This window comes from Aspergillus puulaauensis, chromosome 7 (assembly GCF_016861865.1).
Source record: "Aspergillus puulaauensis MK2 DNA, chromosome 7, nearly complete sequence".
Lineage (NCBI taxonomy): Eukaryota > Fungi > Ascomycota > Eurotiomycetes > Eurotiales > Aspergillaceae > Aspergillus > Aspergillus puulaauensis.
Window position 1 is genome coordinate 1,845,510 of NC_054863.1, and position 19,676 is coordinate 1,865,185.

General features: G+C 50.7%; 8 protein-coding genes across 8 annotated transcripts; 5 read left to right on the forward strand and 3 right to left on the reverse strand.

Moving 5' to 3' along the window:
- Nucleotides 1–170: 170 nt before the first annotated feature.
- On the forward strand, nt 171–1,088 carry APUU_70689S (uncharacterized protein; the record flags this gene model as incomplete). The annotated part of the gene is made up of 1 exon (XM_041695589.1): nt 171–1,088. The coding sequence occupies one exon, from the start codon at nt 171–173 to the stop codon at nt 1,086–1,088; it is 918 nt and encodes a 305-aa protein (XP_041561305.1).
- Nucleotides 1,089–1,304: 216 nt separating this feature from the next.
- On the reverse strand, nt 1,305–2,572 carry RPN11 (proteasome regulatory particle lid subunit RPN11; the record flags this gene model as incomplete). The annotated part of the gene is made up of 4 exons (XM_041695591.1): nt 1,305–1,453; nt 1,515–2,050; nt 2,108–2,361; nt 2,504–2,572. 4 exons carry the CDS (start codon nt 2,570–2,572, stop codon nt 1,305–1,307), a joined length of 1,008 nt encoding a protein of 335 aa, XP_041561306.1.
- A 614-nt stretch (nt 2,573–3,186) lies between these two features.
- On the forward strand, nt 3,187–5,418 carry rpdA (histone deacetylase RPD3; the record flags this gene model as incomplete). Its single annotated transcript, XM_041695592.1, has 4 exons — nt 3,187–3,399; nt 3,459–3,759; nt 3,810–4,351; nt 4,402–5,418. 4 exons carry the CDS (start codon nt 3,187–3,189, stop codon nt 5,416–5,418), a joined length of 2,073 nt encoding a protein of 690 aa, XP_041561307.1.
- A 485-nt stretch (nt 5,419–5,903) lies between these two features.
- On the forward strand, nt 5,904–6,946 carry RPL23A (60S ribosomal protein uL14; the record flags this gene model as incomplete). Its single annotated transcript, XM_041695593.1, has 5 exons — nt 5,904–5,917; nt 6,222–6,263; nt 6,436–6,682; nt 6,778–6,855; nt 6,914–6,946. The coding sequence occupies 5 exons, from the start codon at nt 5,904–5,906 to the stop codon at nt 6,944–6,946; spliced, it is 414 nt and encodes a 137-aa protein (XP_041561308.1).
- Nucleotides 6,947–7,449: 503 nt separating this feature from the next.
- APUU_70693A (uncharacterized protein) lies at nt 7,450–9,195 on the reverse strand (the record flags this gene model as incomplete). Its single annotated transcript, XM_041695594.1, has 1 exon — nt 7,450–9,195. One exon carries the CDS (start codon nt 9,193–9,195, stop codon nt 7,450–7,452), a length of 1,746 nt encoding a protein of 581 aa, XP_041561309.1.
- A 575-nt stretch (nt 9,196–9,770) lies between these two features.
- On the reverse strand, nt 9,771–13,009 carry BOI2 (putative polarized growth protein (Boi2); the record flags this gene model as incomplete). Its single annotated transcript, XM_041695595.1, has 3 exons — nt 9,771–12,583; nt 12,670–12,813; nt 12,952–13,009. 3 exons carry the CDS (start codon nt 13,007–13,009, stop codon nt 9,771–9,773), a joined length of 3,015 nt encoding a protein of 1,004 aa, XP_041561310.1.
- Nucleotides 13,010–13,984: 975 nt separating this feature from the next.
- APUU_70695S (uncharacterized protein) lies at nt 13,985–14,302 on the forward strand (the record flags this gene model as incomplete). Its single annotated transcript, XM_041695596.1, has 1 exon — nt 13,985–14,302. One exon carries the CDS (start codon nt 13,985–13,987, stop codon nt 14,300–14,302), a length of 318 nt encoding a protein of 105 aa, XP_041561311.1.
- Nucleotides 14,303–15,873: 1,571 nt separating this feature from the next.
- Nucleotides 15,874–19,326, forward strand: APUU_70696S (MIZ zinc finger domain protein; the record flags this gene model as incomplete). Its single annotated transcript, XM_041695597.1, has 1 exon — nt 15,874–19,326. One exon carries the CDS (start codon nt 15,874–15,876, stop codon nt 19,324–19,326), a length of 3,453 nt encoding a protein of 1,150 aa, XP_041561312.1.
- Nucleotides 19,327–19,676: the final 350 nt, after the last annotated feature.

Consider the following 19,676-nt stretch of genomic DNA (forward strand, 5'->3'; position numbering starts at 1 on the left):
CTCGATGATAAGTGGAGGACGATGCTTACTATCCCGTGAGAGCGTACCGTCTTGTCCATCTTCTACATCATTCTTAATCAAATAATGGCATGATATAGACTATCAGAATCGCCAAGTGCCGGCTTTTTTACACTCCTGTATCGTTATACGTATGTCCTCTAGAGCACACAATGGCCGACACTCTCATAGAACCATTGTCGAGAGTACGCTTCACGGATCCAGCGCCGGACGCTGATCTCAGCCTTCGTTACCTTCGAAACATAAAAGGCACCGCGTATGATTCGGATGAGGAAGATGATGATGAAGAAGAATACCCGTTGCCGCAGGAGCCATTTCGTTTCTTTGATCTACCCGCCGAAATCCGTCTTCGTATCTATGACTTTGCCCTGTTTACGCCTCCGCGTCGGAACAGAAAATCAAACGGCAGCGTTGGGGCGTCGTCGAAAAATCCAATGCGGTCCCCTCTATCGCACCGTATCGCCCTATTTCTTACCTCGAGACAGATGCACAATGAAGCAACTGATTTCTTCTACTCAACGCAAGCATTTCGTGTCTTCCACATCCAAGATTACGCTCGGATGCCTACTATTAGGGGTATCCCAAGCAAATATCGTGCCTCTATCGGCACTATCGAGTTGATCCTCGGATCGAGCTGGACGGCACCACCTCGCTCGTGGAAGGTCACCCGCCACTTGGGATTGGAGGAAATGACCCGCCTTCGACTGCTGAAGGTGTTCATCGAGTGTGACCCGTCTCATCCAGTATTCCACGGCTTTCGTATTTCGAATAACTTCTATTCGGATTTTGCAGGCGGCTTGCTGCAGGAGATACTCGGAAGACTGCCGAATTTGGAATATGTCGAATTTGATGGAAATCCATCTGTCATTAAGACAGGAGCGTTGATGCAGCGACTGCTGCAAGAGACAAGAGAAGCGGGTAAAAAGGTCGTATGGGGCCCCCAACGAAGATGGACTGATTATGATAAGGAAGATATGGTTGTCGATAGGACTTTCTACCAGCTGAAAAGCAGCAAACCTCGGGTGACTGGTGTCGTTGAGAACTCTTCCCTAGTCGAAGAGGTTATGTAAACCGGACTCGGCCAGCCTCAATATGCTCTATATACAGAATTGGTGTTTTGCGGATAGACAACCGTATACCGGCTTTGCCACTGAGACTACTTCTAGAGAAAGAAAATGCAATCGTACAATTCAATGCATATGTTGTTGACGAAAAATACCGACAGAATGTCATTTCAGGTCACGAATATTTGTAGCTATCTTCCGGCGACATAAGGTATATATCCACTATAGCTCTTCATCGACATCCATGCCGGTGCCATTCTGAGGGCCCTTGCCGTTCGATTGCCGTGCCACCGAAGCCTCCTTATCGATCATCTGTCGTGAAACCGCAACAATGTTGTCTTCGATCAATTGTTGGCTCACATCTTCGATGTCTAGAAAGAGATGTTTGTCAGCAAACAGGCAGATCATAGGGTAGGTAAAACCGAGACTTACGCTTCTTGGGATCCACCTTTCCAACATATCGTGTCTTTAGCTGGTCCTTAGAGAGCTCCGTTTCCTCCTTCACTCGTTTTTCATAGCCTTCGGCCAAGTTAACGAGCTGCTTCATGCGGTCAACATTGTGCTGGCATTCATCGTGGAAGTCATTCATCTGCAACGCCTCGGTCCAGACGTGCTTGTGCAGGTTCATCAGCATGTTCTCCTCCAGTCCTGTCTTGCGGTAGTTGATGCCGATGCTGTAGTAATGTCTGTTTAGGCCGTGGATCAAAGCCTGAATTGATGGCTTGTTCAGGTGACCAAGGTTGGATGTGGTTTGCCGGGGTTCCTGACCCATAACGACGGTTTGTGGCTGGATGAGTCGGAAGGCATCGATGACAACCTTGCCTTTAACGGACTGGATCGGATCGACGACCACGGCGACAGCACGGGGGGTAAGCTGCTCAAACGACTGTTGGGTGTTGATATCGACCGAAGAAAGCCAGCACCCAAATCCAGGATGCGAGTGATACCAGCCGACAACGGGTTCCGCTCTATACGAACAAACTATTTCAGCACATTCCAATTGAATCGAGTCGATAGAAGCTTACCGTCCGGTCTGCCGCAGCATGTCCATCATCTTGGTTTGGAAAACAGGGTCCACAGCCTCGACACTGACGCCTGTACCGCTCTGAGGCATCGCAAACACATCGGTTACCCGTACCGTATATTCATCCACGAATTCACCCAACATCAGACCCATAACTTCCATAGGCACACCAGCCCGTCCATGCCTTAACATCTTCAGCAGCGCGAGTGATGAGATGTGTACAGTTTCGCAGTTATCAAGCAGATTTGGGGTGTCCTAAATGATTTTAAAATCAGTAAGTGTCATCCCTGTAACCATACGCGCAAATGATTTTGAAATGAAGAGAGCGTGCTCAGAATATCCGACAGCTCTGGAACGAGCTACAGTTGGGCAGGAGAGCCTGGGAAGCCAAACTCACAGCACCAGGGGGCGAACCGGCCATTCCCATACCTTGGGCGGCCTGGATCATCCGAGTGAGTCTATCCATGACTGCTGATGGTGTCTAGAGGAAGGAGATATAGAGAGCAAGAAACGGCCACTTCCTCAACGGAAGCTCCAAGGTCTGCAGGCTGGAGTGGCACGAATGTGGAAACAGTACGATGACAGCAGAGATAGCACACTGGTCAGGATGATAAATTGAAATGATGAGAAGTCACAGTGAGATGGGAGGGTGGAAATGACGGAGAAGATGGGGGAAAGGTATCGACTCGGCGTTAGTTGAGTGCCGTGATGATCCAGGCTTGAGCTCTTCCAGGCTGAGAGGCTGACGAAGGCGGTGAATGAAGCTCCGTTGTGGCACAGTGCCGCCTTTCTCGGCCTTCCCCTTCGTTTCCTCCCAGCCGGAGTAGATTCTCATCCACCCCGATCTCTCTCACTAACCCAATTTCTCTGATGCATAGTCATTAGTTGCATTATCTGACGGACAGTTCTGTCTGTTTGAACCCGACGATATCAAGAGTCAACCTGTTCACGTTTCTTTTCCCTCTCCAACTACCTACGCTCACACCTTGTCCTCCGAGCAAAGACCGCGCTCTAGAGATAGCACCACCCGCCGTTTTGACTGAGAATTGATCAACACCCTCCCGCGAACCAAGTTAAAAAATGGCTTCGGGAACTTCAGGCCCAGCAGGGCCTCCTCTGGATCCCGTCAATCTCAATGGCGCTAGCGATCGCAGCAAGAGAGTCGCCTATTTCTACGACTCCGATGTGGGAAACTATGCATATGTGTCGGGGCATCCGATGAAGCCTCATCGCATCCGGATGACGCACAGTTTAGTGATGAACTACAGTCTCTATAAGAAGATGGAAATCTATGTGAGTTACTATCGCTCGATTGCCGTAGGTAAGCGGGTTGCTAATCGTCAATCTTGTAGCGTGCGAAACCCGCCTCGAAATTCGAAATGACCCAATTCCACACCGATGAGTATATCGATTTCCTTTCCAAAGTGACGCCCGACAACATGGAGACATATGCGAAGGAGCAGAGCAAGTACAATGTCGGTGATGATTGTCCTGTATTCGATGGGCTTTTCGAGTTCTGCGGCATTAGTGCTGGTGGTAGTATGGAGGGCGCTGCCCGGCTTAACCGCAACAAATGCGATATTGCTGTGAACTGGGCAGGTGGCCTCCACCACGCGAAGAAGAGTGAAGCTAGTGGATTCTGCTATGTGAATGGTAAGTTAGATGCCGGGTTATTTTGTGGCCATACTAATATTTGCTTCAAGACATTGTTCTCGGTATTCTTGAGTTGCTTCGTTTTAAACAACGAGTCCTATACATCGATATCGATGTTCATCACGGTGATGGTGTTGAAGAAGCGTTCTACACCACAGACCGTGTGATGACAGTCTCGTTCCACAAGTATGGGGAGTACTTCCCCGGAACAGGTGAACTGCGAGATATTGGCGTTGGGCAGGGTAAACACTACGCTGTCAACTTTCCCCTTCGTGACGGCATTGATGATGTCTCGTACAAGAGCATCTTTGAACCTGTCATTAAGAGCGTGATGGAGTGGTACCGTCCAGAAGCTGTTGTTCTTCAATGTGGTGGCGACAGTCTTTCGGGTGATCGCCTTGGGTGCTTCAATCTCAGCATGCGTGGCCACGCCAACTGCGTCAATTATGTAAAGAGCTTCAATCTACCAACCTTGATTCTCGGAGGTGGTGGATACACTATGCGCAACGTTGCACGAACCTGGGCTTTTGAGACTGGTATACTTGTTGGGGACCCTCTGGGATCCGATCTTCCTTACAACGACTATTACGAGGTAAGTTTTCCGCGTAATGTGTTATTGGACAACATGCTTATACGAGACAGTATTTTGCGCCTGATTATGAGTTGGACGTTCGCCCATCAAATATGGACAACGCCAACACGAGAGAATACCTAGATAAGATTCGTACACAAGTTGTCGAGAATCTCAAACGAACAGCCTTTGCGCCCTCAGTACAAATGACCGATGTTCCCCGTGAATCGCTGGTAGACGGCATGGATGATGAAGCCGAGGCGATCCTTGACGATTTGGACGAAGACGAGAATAAAGACAAGCGATTCACAAAGCGGCGATTTGATCAATACATTGAGAAACCTGGTGAGCTCAGCGATAGCGAAGATGAGGACGAAAATGCCGCCAACGGAGTCAGCCGTAAACCAGACCACTTGAAACGACGAAATCAAATCAACTATCGACTCGACCTTGCAGATTCCGGGGTTGAAAGCGGAATGGCAACCCCGCAGGATGCCTCGTCCGTCCCTGATGATGAGATGGACACTGGTGCCGATGATAAAATGACAGAAGCGCCTGAACCTGTGGCTGAGTCTGAAGCACAAGGAACCTCTTCCGCTGCTGAGGCGCCATCCAGGGCGGACAATGGATCTATTGAAGAGCCTAGTGAAATGGCAATCGATACTAGAGAACCAGCTCTCACTTCTGTCCCTGTTTCTCGTCCAGACTCTCCCAAACCAGACGAAGACACCGCCATGGAAGACGCAGAAGCCACCGCACTCGAAACAGAGCAGAAGGATACACCAGCCCCGAGTGAGGCTAAAGACGACAAGCCCGCAGATGAAACCCCGGCGGTAGATAATGCGGCGACCGAGTCCACTCCACAAACGAAAGCCCCCTCTGAGGGCAACGAGGGCGAAGAGCAGAAGGAACCAGAGGCCACGAAGGAAGCGGAACCTACAGAAACAGGCACGACTGAGACCAAAGACAAAACTCCCGAAGCACCTCGGGTAGAAGAATCTCCTGCGGTAAAACCAGAACAAGAGGCGTCCAGGCCTAAGGAGTCAAGCGCAGAGCCACGACCCGAAGTTGCGCAGAGTGAGGAATAAACGCAGCAATGATGGCAGCGGCGTTTGTACTCGGGTTCCTGGCGCAAAGGGCATGGTGTTTAGGCAAACTATCTTGGGCATTACTTCAAAGGTTTCTTCTTCATCTTCTTTTTTTCATAGTATGTTATACCGCTTTATTTAAGCATAGTGATGAGATAATTCATGTAATTCAATTGCACATCTTGTATGCACTGTTTATCCATAGGTAAATGTATTCTTGCCCTACCTTTGTCTTGCATTGTTATACAGCTGACTAATAAAGTTATAAGATTATTACCAAAAGCGGTAAAGGCTTAGGGCTTAGAAATCCACTTCAGCACAACCAATGAAACTCCACCGCCAAGATTTTGCAAAGCACACCCGCACTAAGCGAGAACACTGAGAAACCCAAGCGGAAAGCCATCCACCACCTCTCGACCTCTCGTCGCCTCCCTTTTGTCGCCAAACCCGTTATCCGACACCGTTAACGCGAATACATAGCCAAGATGTCCAAGAAAGGGTGAGTTTTTTCGAATTTGCTTTGGTTGTTTTTGTTGGTTTTGCGGTGGGATACGCTACGCCATGGCCGGTTCGACTACTTCGACTTTCAAGATACATTGGAGGATATGAAGAGGAGACCGGGTTCGACCACGAAGAGAAAGGAAGATAAGAGAGAATTGATTGGATTCATATCCAGAGGTCGATCGACTGCCTTTTTTCCGCGCCTGGGGAAGTTGGATATGACTCGGATTCGACATTTGAAACTTTGCTTGGAAAACACCATATCTTGAGAAGGAGATCGCTAACCAGAATTCTCTTGACAGTGTTGCCGGTAACAAGCTTAAGATGACGCTCGGTCTGCCTTGGTACGTTCCAGTCGTCCATTCATCCAGCCAACCCAGATATCCAAAATTTCCCGGTCATCGGAAATGAACATCAGCCCCGAATCTTTCTCCTCCCACACCCTCAGATTCGCATAACCCGCAATTATAACACTCCACGGAATAATGAGATGGAAAAACTAACATTTTCGAATAGCGGCGCCGTGCTCAACTGCTGCGACAACTCCGGAGCCCGTAACCTCTACATCATTGCTGTCACGGGTACTGGTGCGCGCCTGAACCGTCTCCCCGCCGCCGGTGTCGGTGACATGGTTATGGCCACCGTCAAGAAGGGAAAGCCTGAGCTCCGTAAGAAGGTCATGCCCGCTGTTGTTGTCCGCCAGAGCAAGCCCTGGCGCCGACCTGACGGCATCTACCTCTACTTCGAGGACAATGCCGGTGTTGTACGTTTTGAACTTTTCCACCCGAATTTCTCTCTCATCGAAGGATTCCGGGTTCCACTTGAGAGCTTGAACGAGAAACTAATAAACCTCTGCAGATCGTCAACGCCAAGGGTGAAATGAAGGGTTCCGCTATTACCGGCCCTGTCGGTAAGGAGGCTGCTGAGCTTTGGCCTGTGAGTTCACTTTCTCCATCCTAAATATTCGGGCCCATGCTAATATGGTCATCTGCAGCGTATTGCCTCCAACTCCGGTGTCGTCATGTAAACGGGTTTCAACGGGGAAATTGGGATGTATTAGAACGAAATACCAGCGGGCCTTTTTTTAAAAATGAAAAAGAACTTGATACTCTTTCCACATCCTATCTCTCTCTCGCTTGGTTTCGGTGTCAGATAACGGAGGCTCCACCTACCTACCTCCGCTACTGCTACCTATACCTACTGGGCTACCACTACCGTATGAAATGAACAACCAATGAATGTGAACAGGAAATGTTGGTGTCGATGGATGTTCCTCGTGGGGCCTGGGCCTGTTATCCGAGTACGTGGAGTATAATTTATCGGGTATAATCTGCAATTGAGGGACCCGACCTGATTGAAATACATAAGCTGTCATTTCCGTCATGCCATCTATAAAACTCTAAAACTATATATTAGGGGGGAGGGAGAAGGAGAATTATTGTACATGCACATCAAGCCCAACTTCCCACGCGTTGGCAACAACATATAGATACATACACATCTGATCTGCCAACAACCTGAACACATTATTTACCTTGTCTTCTTATCACCCCCGACAACTGGGCGCGGTGACGATGATCCAAAACTGCCGGCACCAACAACCGATACCGCAACGTACAGCCCAGCGACAATGAGCGTGATGAGATCAATCACATGCACTGCCCACCAAATATGTTGCACGCCAGCGGGACACATCGATATAGCGTATTTCCACTCCGTAGCGTTTGAGTCAAACCATAGAGATAGGAGACCTGCGTTTCCGCCGAACTCGCCCATCATGGAGCGGAGGGTGATTTCTCTGATGGAGGGGCTCGAGGAGGGTTGGCGGCTGTTATGGGGCTTGGAGGAGTTGTGGCGGGTTGCGTCCCATGTCCAGCTTGGCTGGTCGGTGAGGTCTTCGCTGGGAACGGTGTCATTGGTGTTCAGTAGGTCATCATTGTTAGATGGCGGTGGTAGCTTTTGTATGGAATGAACCACGTCGCAGCCCGTATGGTCGTGGCCAGTCAAGATCAGGCCGTTGCGACCAATTCCACCATTTACCGCTCCCTCATCACCACTCATACCGAAGAGGCCCTCGAGGATACCGTTTGTGGTGACGTGTTCGCTAAGATGGTTTTGTTCGCGCAACCCGCCGGCCTTCCACCGCGGCGGATCTTGTCGCTCATCGTCTGCATCGAAATAGGTAAAGTATGGCCCATCCGTGCAGACACCATCTTTTTTATGTAGCGGAAGATGGGTTAGGAGGAGAGTGAACGTAGAGGGGTCATCAACTGGATACGATCGGTGCGAGATTATATCGTTAATGTAAGCATAGCCATGGCCCTGGACATCCTGGGAGAATGGTGGCCCGTCCAGCGTCAGACTGTTCAGGTTAATCAAGTGCAGGGTAGGCTTACGCCCTCCTCCGTCTCCCGTTAAATGAGGGTGCTCGAATCGTATATCCCAGTTCGCGCGGCCGAAAACACGCTCGAAGCGTTCAATGCGCTTCTCACTCGCGTCACCGGAATAACCAACATCATGGTTCCCCACGATATTAATGATCCGGTGAGCCCAAGACGGTGAAGAAGGCAGTTCCTCTAACACCATGCCCCCTTCTTTACCACTCTCGGTGGCATAATCATTTTCTCCCGTCCGGGTAATCTCATCGCTAACTCGTTCTCCCCCTGGAAACACACGGTGCCAATACCGCTCTCCACGACGCTGAAACTCCTCGTCCGTCACCCATTGGCTCCCAATCAGATCGCCCAAAACTGTAACATGTGTCGGCCGCGTCCACCAATGCAACGTGCGATAAATATGAGCTAAGTAATAGTCGTTTCCTAAAAGGTCGAGCCGCTTTCGCACGGCAGATAAGGCGCGCGGGATGTCCTTCCGTATGAGGCTCTGCAGAGCCTCCGAGACAGTCCTCCACACCTCGGTGGGGACCGGATATGGCGTCGCGGTTATGGATGTGAGAGTGTTGTTCCAATGTTTCTGGAGTCTGGCTCCAAGTTTGTATTGCGGGCGTGGGAGGGAGCTGTCGCCCTCGAGCTGCGGGTCGGCTAGGACGAGGAGGCGGAAGATTGCTGGTTCCGGTTCCGGGGCGGGCTGCGGTGCGACATGTTGCTGGAGGGTGTGGAGGAATGCGCTGGTGTGTGATGAGGCATTGGAAGGGTCGAGAGGGAGAGGGTATGCGCAGCCGGAGAAAACGGGGTAGAGGTAGAGATAGACGGTGGTGATGACGGCAAGCGGGAGAAGGCCGACAAGAAGGCGGGAGGAGAGCCAGCGGAGGAACATGGGGGGCGGCCACCGAGGGAGGAAGGGAGTAAGAAGGTTATTATGCTAGGCGCTCATGTTCGACAATTGTTTGATGATTCTCGAATGAAAAAGGGGAAAGGCATAAACAAGCTTGAATCGGAGACAGATCAAATTCTGCTGGCGGCTCGGCGCGGGGAAAGCGCAGATCATTCTTCGCATTGAACCCATGCATTGTTTATTGTGTTGATATTGTGGAGGGAGTAGAAAACTAGAAGTACACTGCAATTCGCACTAACAAGCTAAGGGTCGTTATTATACTATATAATTCTGCGTACACCGATCCAGTCTTACATTTTCCTCGCTGCTTCCGTGACAGTCCAACAAGTTCCAAATCATCATCCGGTGTCTCATCAAAATCCAATCACTCCAAAAGGAAACCCATGTCAGATTATAAAATAGGATGATGCCGACGGTTGAAACAGGTTCCGAAACAGGGGGGTATATCACATTAACGCCGGGGGTAGAGTCAAGAAGCCAAAACAGGATGTAAAAGGTCAGGGAATGGAATATAGAATATTAGGGTATGGTGAACGAGAGAAAACGAGTGGTATCAGTCACTGAGAATTGCGAGCCGCATCTGGAAGCAAAGATGACGGACCAGTGTCAAGGTCACCCAGCGGATTAGAGGAGCGCTTGAGATCACCCACATCAACAGGCGAGTCGACTTGCTCCATGTCAAGACCCTGGATCATCAAGCCAGAACCTTCTTCTTCCTTTGCGGCGTTTTCACCCGCAGCATCTTCAACCGCGGTGTCTTCGACCAGGGGCTCTTTACCCGGTCCTTCGCCTTCATTCATTAACGCTGGGGGTCGCTGGTTCGTCAGCTGCGCCTCTTTGAGGCTGATGGTCCTCTGTTTATTGGTGGTTTCAATCGGAAGGTGAATGTCCCGCTCGATAGTAGCCTTCATCAACGCAGCCATCCACAGCCGGCCTTCCTTGACGCTGTCGACCTGAAAATAATGGACTGCAGGTTTTGTGAACTGCACAGTACGAGACGACTTAGGCGGGATTAGCTTGAAGAAGAATGGCCCTTCCTTGTCCAAGCGCGATCCGCGCTTTGATTCCGGCGCCGTCAAACCGTTTTCCGAGATCGAGCCATTACTGCCAGCCGGTGCACTGCCGGCTGGGGATGTGGCCAAAACTGTAGAACCCGTGATAGTTGCGTGAATTGCAATGATGGGATCATTGTCGGCCCGGAGAACTCGGTGGGAGGTGATATCAATCAGGCCCCGTTCCTCCGTATCGTTTTCCGAATAGTAGTATGACAAACGACGACCACGTAAGACAAAGAGGCGAGGTTTCCAAGTCGTCATCAAGTTTGAAGAGCGCTTCTTCATCCAGCCAGAGAAATCACAACCATCCATCTGTTCCTGGGGTGGCTTCCTTTCCAGGCCCCTTGTGTAAGCGCTCGTGTCCTTCTTCGACTTCACACCGGCCTTAAGAGAAGGCCGCGCGCGGGGCAATAGTGCGCCACCTTCCGCAGTCTTTCCGGAGCCGTCAGTGCTATGTCGTTCAGAGCTCTTCGATGTCGAAGGCGTAGTCGAACCCGTTCGAGTGGTTGCCGGGTCGGTATCATTAACAGGAGACGCAGGAACTACGGACGTATCGTTACCCTTGCTAGCTGTATCGGATATCGTCCGGAGCCCAACGGCACGTCGAAACTTTGGCGCAGCGCTTTTTATTTGCTGAAATGGTTGCGGCGTGGAACGCCCAGAGTCCGAGTCGGGCTTTCCGACCCTGGGTGCAAAAGATGAGAAAAATCCACCCCCCGACCCTTTGGGTCCGGAATTGCGAGATGATTGCTGAGAAGATATTCGGGTACTCAAACTCCGCAGCCGGCCTTTGGAAGAAGGGAGAGGATATGTGGTTCCCGAGTTCAAAGTATTTGGGGGTCCGTCTGTAATTGAGTCTACGCTGCTGATTCGAGAATGCCTTTGGTTGGCCCGAATCTGCTCATCAGTTTGGTTAGATTGCAACGAGTGAGCGCTACCGGCCACCGACGCTCGCTTCTGTAGGACTCTACGCGGCATTCGCGAGTCTGTCTCCGGTCCTGAGAAATACCCACGATCCAAATCGTCAGTCACCGCTGAGTCCACGCCGTTGGCATGGTGATAGGATCCAGTGCTAGAAGCCCCTAAAGCGGTTCCTGGACGAGGGGTTGCTCGCTGTGCGCCAAGGGACATTGTCCAGCCACGGTCGAGGGATCCCTTCTTGCCGTGGGCCGCCCCGACATGTGGAGAGATATCTCCAGCACTTGAATAGCGGCTCGTCGTGTCCATGGATGAATGCCGCCTTTGGTGATTGATCTCCCGAATCGACGCCGCAGAAGGCCGCCGCGAGTGGTCCATGAATGATGGAGTCTGCGGGGTGATCGGGGAACTCGTCTCGCTATGAGCATTGTTGCTTATCAGTCGCGGATGCTGAGTGGTACCACTGAATGAGCCCCTGTAATTTGGTACTCGCGGACGCAGCGGCCCTGTTTGACCAGCACGGCTCATAGAGCGTTCTTCAGATGCAGTCGAAAAGGCAGTGAGTGATCCCCGGGCAGTGGGCGGCTGTTGTTCTTGGTAACCTTTTGTCTCCTCTTGGAACGCCTTGATTTTATGCCAGGTTTTCAGACGTCGTCCCATCACTCCGAAATCGAATTCTTTCATCATGATGAAATCCTGGTTCATGTCCAAAAGCACATCTCCTGTGATTTCCTGTTCTTCAAAGATGTTGCAGTGCTTGTCCTCCAACCCTAACTGACGCAATTGTTTGACAGTCTCCGGAATGCCCCATTTCCGCACCTCTTCCTCAGAGGGCTGATTATTTTCCTCCTCATCGGTCTCATGGCCATTTATATAAGACATCCGGTTGTCCATGTGGGCACTATATTCACTTGCAGAGTCATTGATTGTTTTCTGGTCGGTGGACGGCTTGACGCTGTGGCGTGGAGTGCTGAGATCTGTGATATGCTCGTCGATCACACTGAGTGTCTCGTTCATAACTGGGCTATCTTGGCCGTTCATGTGTGGACCGAGAGTCTGTCTGATGGATTGTTGGATATCCACCGCCATTGTTGAGCTCGGCAAGGGGGAAGAGCTGGATCGGTTTTGCTGTTGCTGCTGCTGCTGCTTCGGTGCGAGAAGGGACGGTTTCGTTTCATTTGATCCGTGGGCAGCCCGAAGGTCAGTCATGCTAGCGTGGCGAGACGCGTGGGGAGTCGAATCTTCGCTCTTGGGTGTTGGGACGATGTCACTGGTTTCTGACGTGGGAGTCTCTCGGGCAGACGTTGGCTCCCCAGTTTCATTCGCCTTGGGCGCATCTGATTCTGGGCCATCGGTCCGAGGTCGCACAGGAATATTGGGCGCCTTTGTGGTATAGACTAAGGATGGCGGTCGGCCCATGTTAATGATTTACCGCATCATTGTAAAAAAAAAAAAAAAAAAAAAAGAGAGAGAAACCACTCACCTCCTGGAAAAAGACCTGTCGTTCCAGTCTTGATGTCTTTTCCTAGATACCATCCATCGCCGAAACCATCATCCAACTCGACCAACTCGATTTTCTCGCCCCGTCGCAGGGTGAGTTCATCCTCTGAGCGCGCATCGAAATCATCTATATATTAAATCGCACGTGTCAGCCACATCGTCGAACGAGAGGGGAGAGGGGAGCGAGGCCGAGGCGCGGAAGATGGCAGGGTGGGGGTGGGAGAAGCGACTGCGACCGGGAAAAAAAGCGACAGGAAAGACTCACGGACGACGAGGAGATGGTCTCCTGCGCGATACGCACGAGTCGCAGAATTAAGAGCCATGATGCTCAGCCCAAGGAGAGCCCAGGGGATGCAGCGGGCAGCGAGGTCGACGAGGACAGGGGAGAAGAAAGGGAGAGGCGATTAGAATTCTCCGTACTCCGGTCGACCTTAGTTAATATAATATCGGATTGATTAATATAAGAGCGGGATCAGCGCTGCGGGCGGCACCACCGCTCTCTCGGTGAATCAGGAACAATTAAGCTATGATAAAGATAGTAAATGAGTGTCAAGGATTTCCCGGATCTCCAAGTGGGGGAAGAGTTGAATGATGTTTAATCAAAGAGTTCGGCTCGCGTTGGTCGAGGCCCGGGCCCAGGGTTTCCAGTCCAATGGCCAGGAAGGAGAGAGAGCAGAGGAAGGAGCACTCGATCATAGATGAGGTGGCAAATGCCGGGATGCATATATAGGCGATAGAGCAAGTGAGGAAGAGGGTTTGCGAGATTGCAATCAACATTGAAGCTGAAGTGTCAACTATCGGATGTGTCTGTGATTGGAGCCAGCATCACTTTTCCACCAGTAGTTCATACTAGGCGCCTACGTAGCCTCACAAACAACAGCCCACAATACTAGTGAATTGCATTGGGCTGTTTCCAGTCACAATGGAGTTCAATAATAACAGACGGGCTGGAGCATACCAACCGTCTCGTTCCTGCGCATTTTCTGCCATTCTTCAGGACGAAAACGTCACTCTCTGCGCTCGGACCCGGTCTGTCCATGTCACGTGACCAACTTTGCTCCTGCTCCTTGTTGACAATTGGCATTCCAGCTTTTTCTTTATCGATTCCATTCATTTCTCAAACTATATTCGCAACTGATATATGACACCTTGGTTTGTGGGTGTGTTCTCACTTTCCAGGCTCCGGCGGGCTTACTGTCTTTGGATTCTTCGCGAAACGATCGACAGTAAATAAGTAGATACATCATTCATAGTTCATACGGAGTACTCATTGCCCCTGTACTTTATACAAGCTAAGCATGCCGGCATCATTGGGTTCGTTGATAAATCATAACAGGCGGCTAGAAGTGGTTGACACGGGAAAGCACCTGGAAAATAACCCCGCGACAGATCAGATATGTGAGTGGGCGGAAATAGGAATATATAACGGTCAGCTCCCGGCATACTTCCTTCCAACCACCTTGCTCTCTGGCCTGCAGAGTCGTCACCATACACACCAATTTGTGCTCCAGCTACTGGACTGCTACGCGAAATCAAAACGACCTAGTACCTACATAATGATCTCCTCTCTGTTCAATGCGGCAGCTCTCCCAGAAGCCTGGAGTCCCAGGCTTTGACCAACTGAGTTCACCAGCCCAACCGATGATACACAAATAACCATGGAACAGCATGAACTGCATCCTTAACTGCAAAAGTGTACTAACTCTTCTGAGGTCATTACTTTATGCTTAGGCTTCGTTAGAACATGGCGGTTACTTGCAAACCAAGACTGCCATTGCAGAGTCGGCATTCCACCAGCTCAGTTGCGCTCCTTCCTTCGAATCTTCCAGATGTTCATTTTGGCCAAGGCTATCAAGGGCGTTAAACCCCGCGGCGAAGGGTGATATTCAAGACATTCCCGCTGCTATACGTGTTGAGACGCGCAGTGTGACAGTTCGCTCTCCGGATTTTGATTCCCTTCCAAATATACCGTCAGCACCAGAGTGATTCTAACAAAAAAACCGGTGGCCATCTCCTGAGTATTAAATGTGAGGGATATTGCATTCAAGAAGTTGTTTGTGCAACTGGAAGCCTAAGAACCCAGATACTGGACCCAAACGACCTCTCTTCTTCTGACCAGGTGGTACGGAAATTGCACTTCGAACTATGACAGCGGCTGAAACACTATGGTCATGACCAACAAAGCCGGCTTCTAGGATGACGCTATTGTCTGTCTCATTTTCGTCTGCATACCAGGGAAAGGCGCAAGTCAAACAGTACAGGACCAACAAGTTACTGGCCTGGTCACCGTCATAGACACCGGTCATAAGGGAGTCACAAAATTGAGTTCGACATTAAACAGCGAGAGCACTTTCAGGACAAGAACCTTACCATTGGACCGCTTGACCATCCTGATGGGAATCTGGCGAGCCCGATATGTGTCGCATAGAGATGATCACCACTGGCCTTCACTGTACAGCAATGTCCATAACTCCGAGCGAGTCGAGTCTGACTGACATTTATGCAGGACCTCGTTTTCCCCTCCACATTGGGGCAGGGCACGAGCCCAAGATGTCTTCCTTACAGGAAGACATCGGGGTCTCTCTTTCATCTTTTGCATATAATTCATGGCAGAGTTGAAGGATAGCCAAGCCAGAATGAATTTGTGCTGCTACCAAATGTTTGAAGCGCGGGTACCTTAATGATCTGATGATTCGCCGTTTGTTGTTCGTGTTACGTGCATGACCTGTTCTGCCTGTAGCCAGCATCCCCGAGTAGCCTGCTGCCACTTATAGTAGTACTATTTATGAATAAGTAGTGAACAGTGTATTAATAATACAGTAATTAGCATAGTTAACTAGTTAGTAAATAATATGATGGACAGTGCAGTGAATAAATATATCTATTTGGTCATGCAGTGACTGACTAGGGAGTCTCAGGATCACATCGCCAGCAACCAAAATCGCATCGTCTCGCATCATCAAGTGAATTACCAAAACAGTCAAGATAAATAACAGCATGCCGCCCCTTTTCTCCAACGCTTTGTTTCTTTTTCTGCTTCACCGACATCAGGCTCGTCCGAAAGAGGAAACTAACCACCTTCGGGGCGGGCAATCTTGATCGCCATCAAACAAAATATTATTGGCATCAAACATCCATCTCGCAATCTCCGCTTTCCAGCTCCTGCGCCATCCCCAACCATGCCAGGATGGCTTCGGAACTCGCTAATAATAGTCGCCGGAAAGATCGGGGGGATTTAGATCTGAATAGATCCAACTCCACCGCCAACATTTTCCTGGGCGGCGCGCGGAAATCGTGGATGTCGACCACCGCAGTTGCAAACCAACACAGCTCCCAAAATCCACCAGTTTCGACGCCCGAGTCCAATTCCAGACCGATCTCATCGTCCACTCCCTCAGCGTCAAACCCGGTGTCTGCTCCTTCTCCGCCTCCGCCTCCGCCTCCTGTTGCTCTTCATCCCTCTCGTCCTGGCTCTCCCGCTGCTTCCTCGCCCGCTCCAGCGCAGCCTGTGGCCGCGGTCTTGTCGCCTTCACCGACGCGTCTGGCTGGCATGCGAAATTTTCCTTCTCATCAACTCCAGAATCTCGCGTCATTCCGCGGAAATCAGAGTCCTGAGACCTCAGCCGCCCCCGCCGCTGCCCGGAATGTCCAAGTCCCGCGCCCCTCCAATACACCTCCATCAATAACCCGCTCCCCCGCCTCTCATGTTCAGCCTCTTCTTGGGCCCGTGGAGCCTCCATTGCAACGGCAGCAGCCAAAACAGTGGCAGAAGAACAAGCAGCAACAGTTGCAGACTCACCTGCAGCAGGAGTCGGCTTCCTCCCTTCCCTCCCCCGACCCCACCATTCATCCCAGGTCGCATGCCAGCCCGATAACTGCCATTGAGAGAAATAATGGACCGCCGCCCATACTCGGTCCCTCTACAACTGCGTTCCCGTCGCCCCCCAGTCAACAAGCTCCTTCGGTTCAACGGCGATCGTCGTCGAATGCTCCCGTCGCCAGTACACCTCCCGCGTCGTCATTGTCAAGCAATCAATCAAGCGTGCCAGCTCAAGGAGGAAGGACTCATATAGGTGTATCCAGTTACCATATCCACCCCGATCCGACTCCTGGTGCTCGTGTTCCAGCTGCTGCCCCTGCGCCGCAACCGCAACAGTATAATGCCGTGCTCCCAGCAACCTTCAACGGCTCTAGCTCGATCATTGATCCGGGGTTTTTCAAGCGAGCGAAACGTATTTTGGAAGTGCACGTAAGGATAGCATCGCAGGAAAATAGGCTCTCGGAGCTAGTGGAAATTCCACGAGCTCATCTTCTATTCAGTGCCTGTGAGCAGCAAGACATCGTATATATCGCCCTTCATCAGATTTACTGCCTGAGCAGCATTGCTGCGCCCCACTTGCTTAACCTTCCTGGCTTCTCCCATGATAATGAACGGGGATTAGCTGTTGTCCGGAATCTTCTGGTGGACAACAGCCGAGTCTCACCCGGGTTCTTGCAGTGGTTCGTCAATTTCCCGCTCCCTCTGCCTGAACTACTTCAAGACCCAGTGTATATGTGGGCCGTTGATAAAGTGCAGCGTATCTTTGTTGGATTTGCAAACGGCTGGGATGCCCTAGAAGACAAAGTGAAAAAAACCCAACACCCACCACTTGTGGAGGATATGGTAAACTTACTCAATGCGGAGTCATCAGTGGTGCAGTACAACGTTTTTCTATGTCTTTGTCGGCGGATTCATGGTGTTACGTTAGAAAACCCTCTGTACCAGATCTTCATGAAGGACTGTGACTACTACAGAGGCAGCGCTATTTTGCAAATCTCGCATGATCAGAGGCATGATCAGAGGCGCCGTGAAAACGATCAGATAGTGGATATGTACCGTGAGGCCATCGAGGCTATGCGAAGGAATGCTCCTACAGGACCATCTAGAGTCGCAGCTTCCGCTTCCAGTTTGCCAGCCTCAGAATCCGTATCTACACACATGACCCAACGGACTGCGCAGATTCCTTCTCATATGCAACCAAATCCGGTAACGCAAACGATGAACGGCACAGCTTCATCGTCCGTCAGGCATTCCCCCAGCGTGGCACAGCTTGGCCCTCAACAGCAGAATTTTAGCCAACCCCCCATACAACAAGGTGGCGTCGGGCCACAGATATTTCCATCGCAGGTACTTCTATCCCAGACGGCGGGCGTAGTTTCATCACCAGTCATGGCTACTGCACCACACATGGCACAGCATGCTCCACCTCCATGGCCTGGAAGTTTCATCCACTATAGCCCCCAGCAACACCGGCAACCAGGACCGCAGAGCGTGAGGACCCTTCAACACCCACCCCATCACCCGCATATGCCAGCAGGCTACAGAGTCCAGCACCCAAGCGTACAATGTGTAACACCACAGCAACGGCCAACCGTTCAAATGCCCGTTATGTTACTGCCGCGGCCAAATGTGCCTCCTGTGATGAACACGCGACCAAATCCTAATCGACTTGCGATTCACCAGGCCCATCTTCGCGATCCTGTGAATCAATTCATTTCTGTCGATGCCACAGGAGCAGAAAGCCCAACAGAGCTGTTACCACATGTTACCTCCTTCCTGGTGAATCCAAAGGTTCTCAGTAAAGATGATGCCTCCTGCAAATGGGAGGTATCGTTGTCGGCGGAAGATTCCAACCGCCGGCCCGTTTTCGAGAATCCGGGAACGGGGCACCGTATTCTCCAAAAATCGAAGGAGGGCACTCAGCTCTATCGTCTAAGATGCGTTAAGGTTCCTCGACCAACTGCGGAGTTGAGTGAGCACTCTTGGTGTGTTGCTGAGACTGCATGGCCTACTGCAATATACTTGTTCGTGAACAACCAGGAGCATTTGCCACGACGCAAAATCCACAACACTAGGGATCTCCCGTTGGACATTACGCTAGCTCTCCGAGAAGGCGTGAATAACATCAACGTTCACTTCATCCCAGGCCCAGCCGAGCAAAAGAATTTTACCTATGCTGTGGCTGTTGAAATACTCACCTTCACGTCGCTCGGTAATGCGAAGTCTCTCTCACAGCCTTTGCCCGCTGCTGAATCACAAAAGCGTATATGTGGAAGACTTACGCGCAATTCCGAGAATGAGGATGATGAGCTGAGCATCGTGAGCGACGATCTCAAAGTTACCCTCGTTGATCCATTCACCGCACGCCTCTTTGAAGTACCCACACGTGGTTCTCATTGTGAACACACGGAATGCTTTGATCAGGAGACGTTCCTGCAGACTCGCGTCCTCAAATGCGGATATCGTTCCGTCATAGAAGCAGACTGGAGGTGTCCCATTTGCCGTCGGGATGCTCGCCCGCAAAGCCTAATTGTGGACGAATTTTTGGCCAGTGTGCGCAAAGAGCTGGAACGCACCAACCGGTGTGACGGTGCCCGCATTCTACAAATCAAAGCTGATGGGACCTGGGAGGTAAAAACGGACGATGACCTCGCACCTTCCGAGAAACAGACACCTCAACTCTCTCGCACCGCATCAAAGCGGAAATCGAACACTTTAGAGGGCGGACTGCTCCAACGACCAAAGATCGACCGCTCATCATCTACACCAGAGAGGATACTGAATGAAAACCAGCCTCCAACGGTCATTATCTTGGACTGATGAGCCAGATTTCATTTGCCATCTACATTCATGTTTACAATCTTGTCCAATTGTCCTCTCTTTCTGCATTTTCCTTTTCTTCTTCATTTCGGTCAACTGCATCCGCACTTACACAGTTACAGGCGCTCAGGTTGTTGCACGAGATACCCCCGAATCATGTTTGATGTACTTCAATATCTATTTATTTCGCACAATGTTTTTTTTGTTCTTTTCCCATCCTCGCATATGCCCATCAGTCGAGTATGGACATTCCAGCGACGATATCATTGTTGGAGTTGCTTTGCTGGGTGACTGGCTAGGTCTGATCCCAAATTTTCATTTTATTGCAAAACATGGAGTACGGTTTCGGT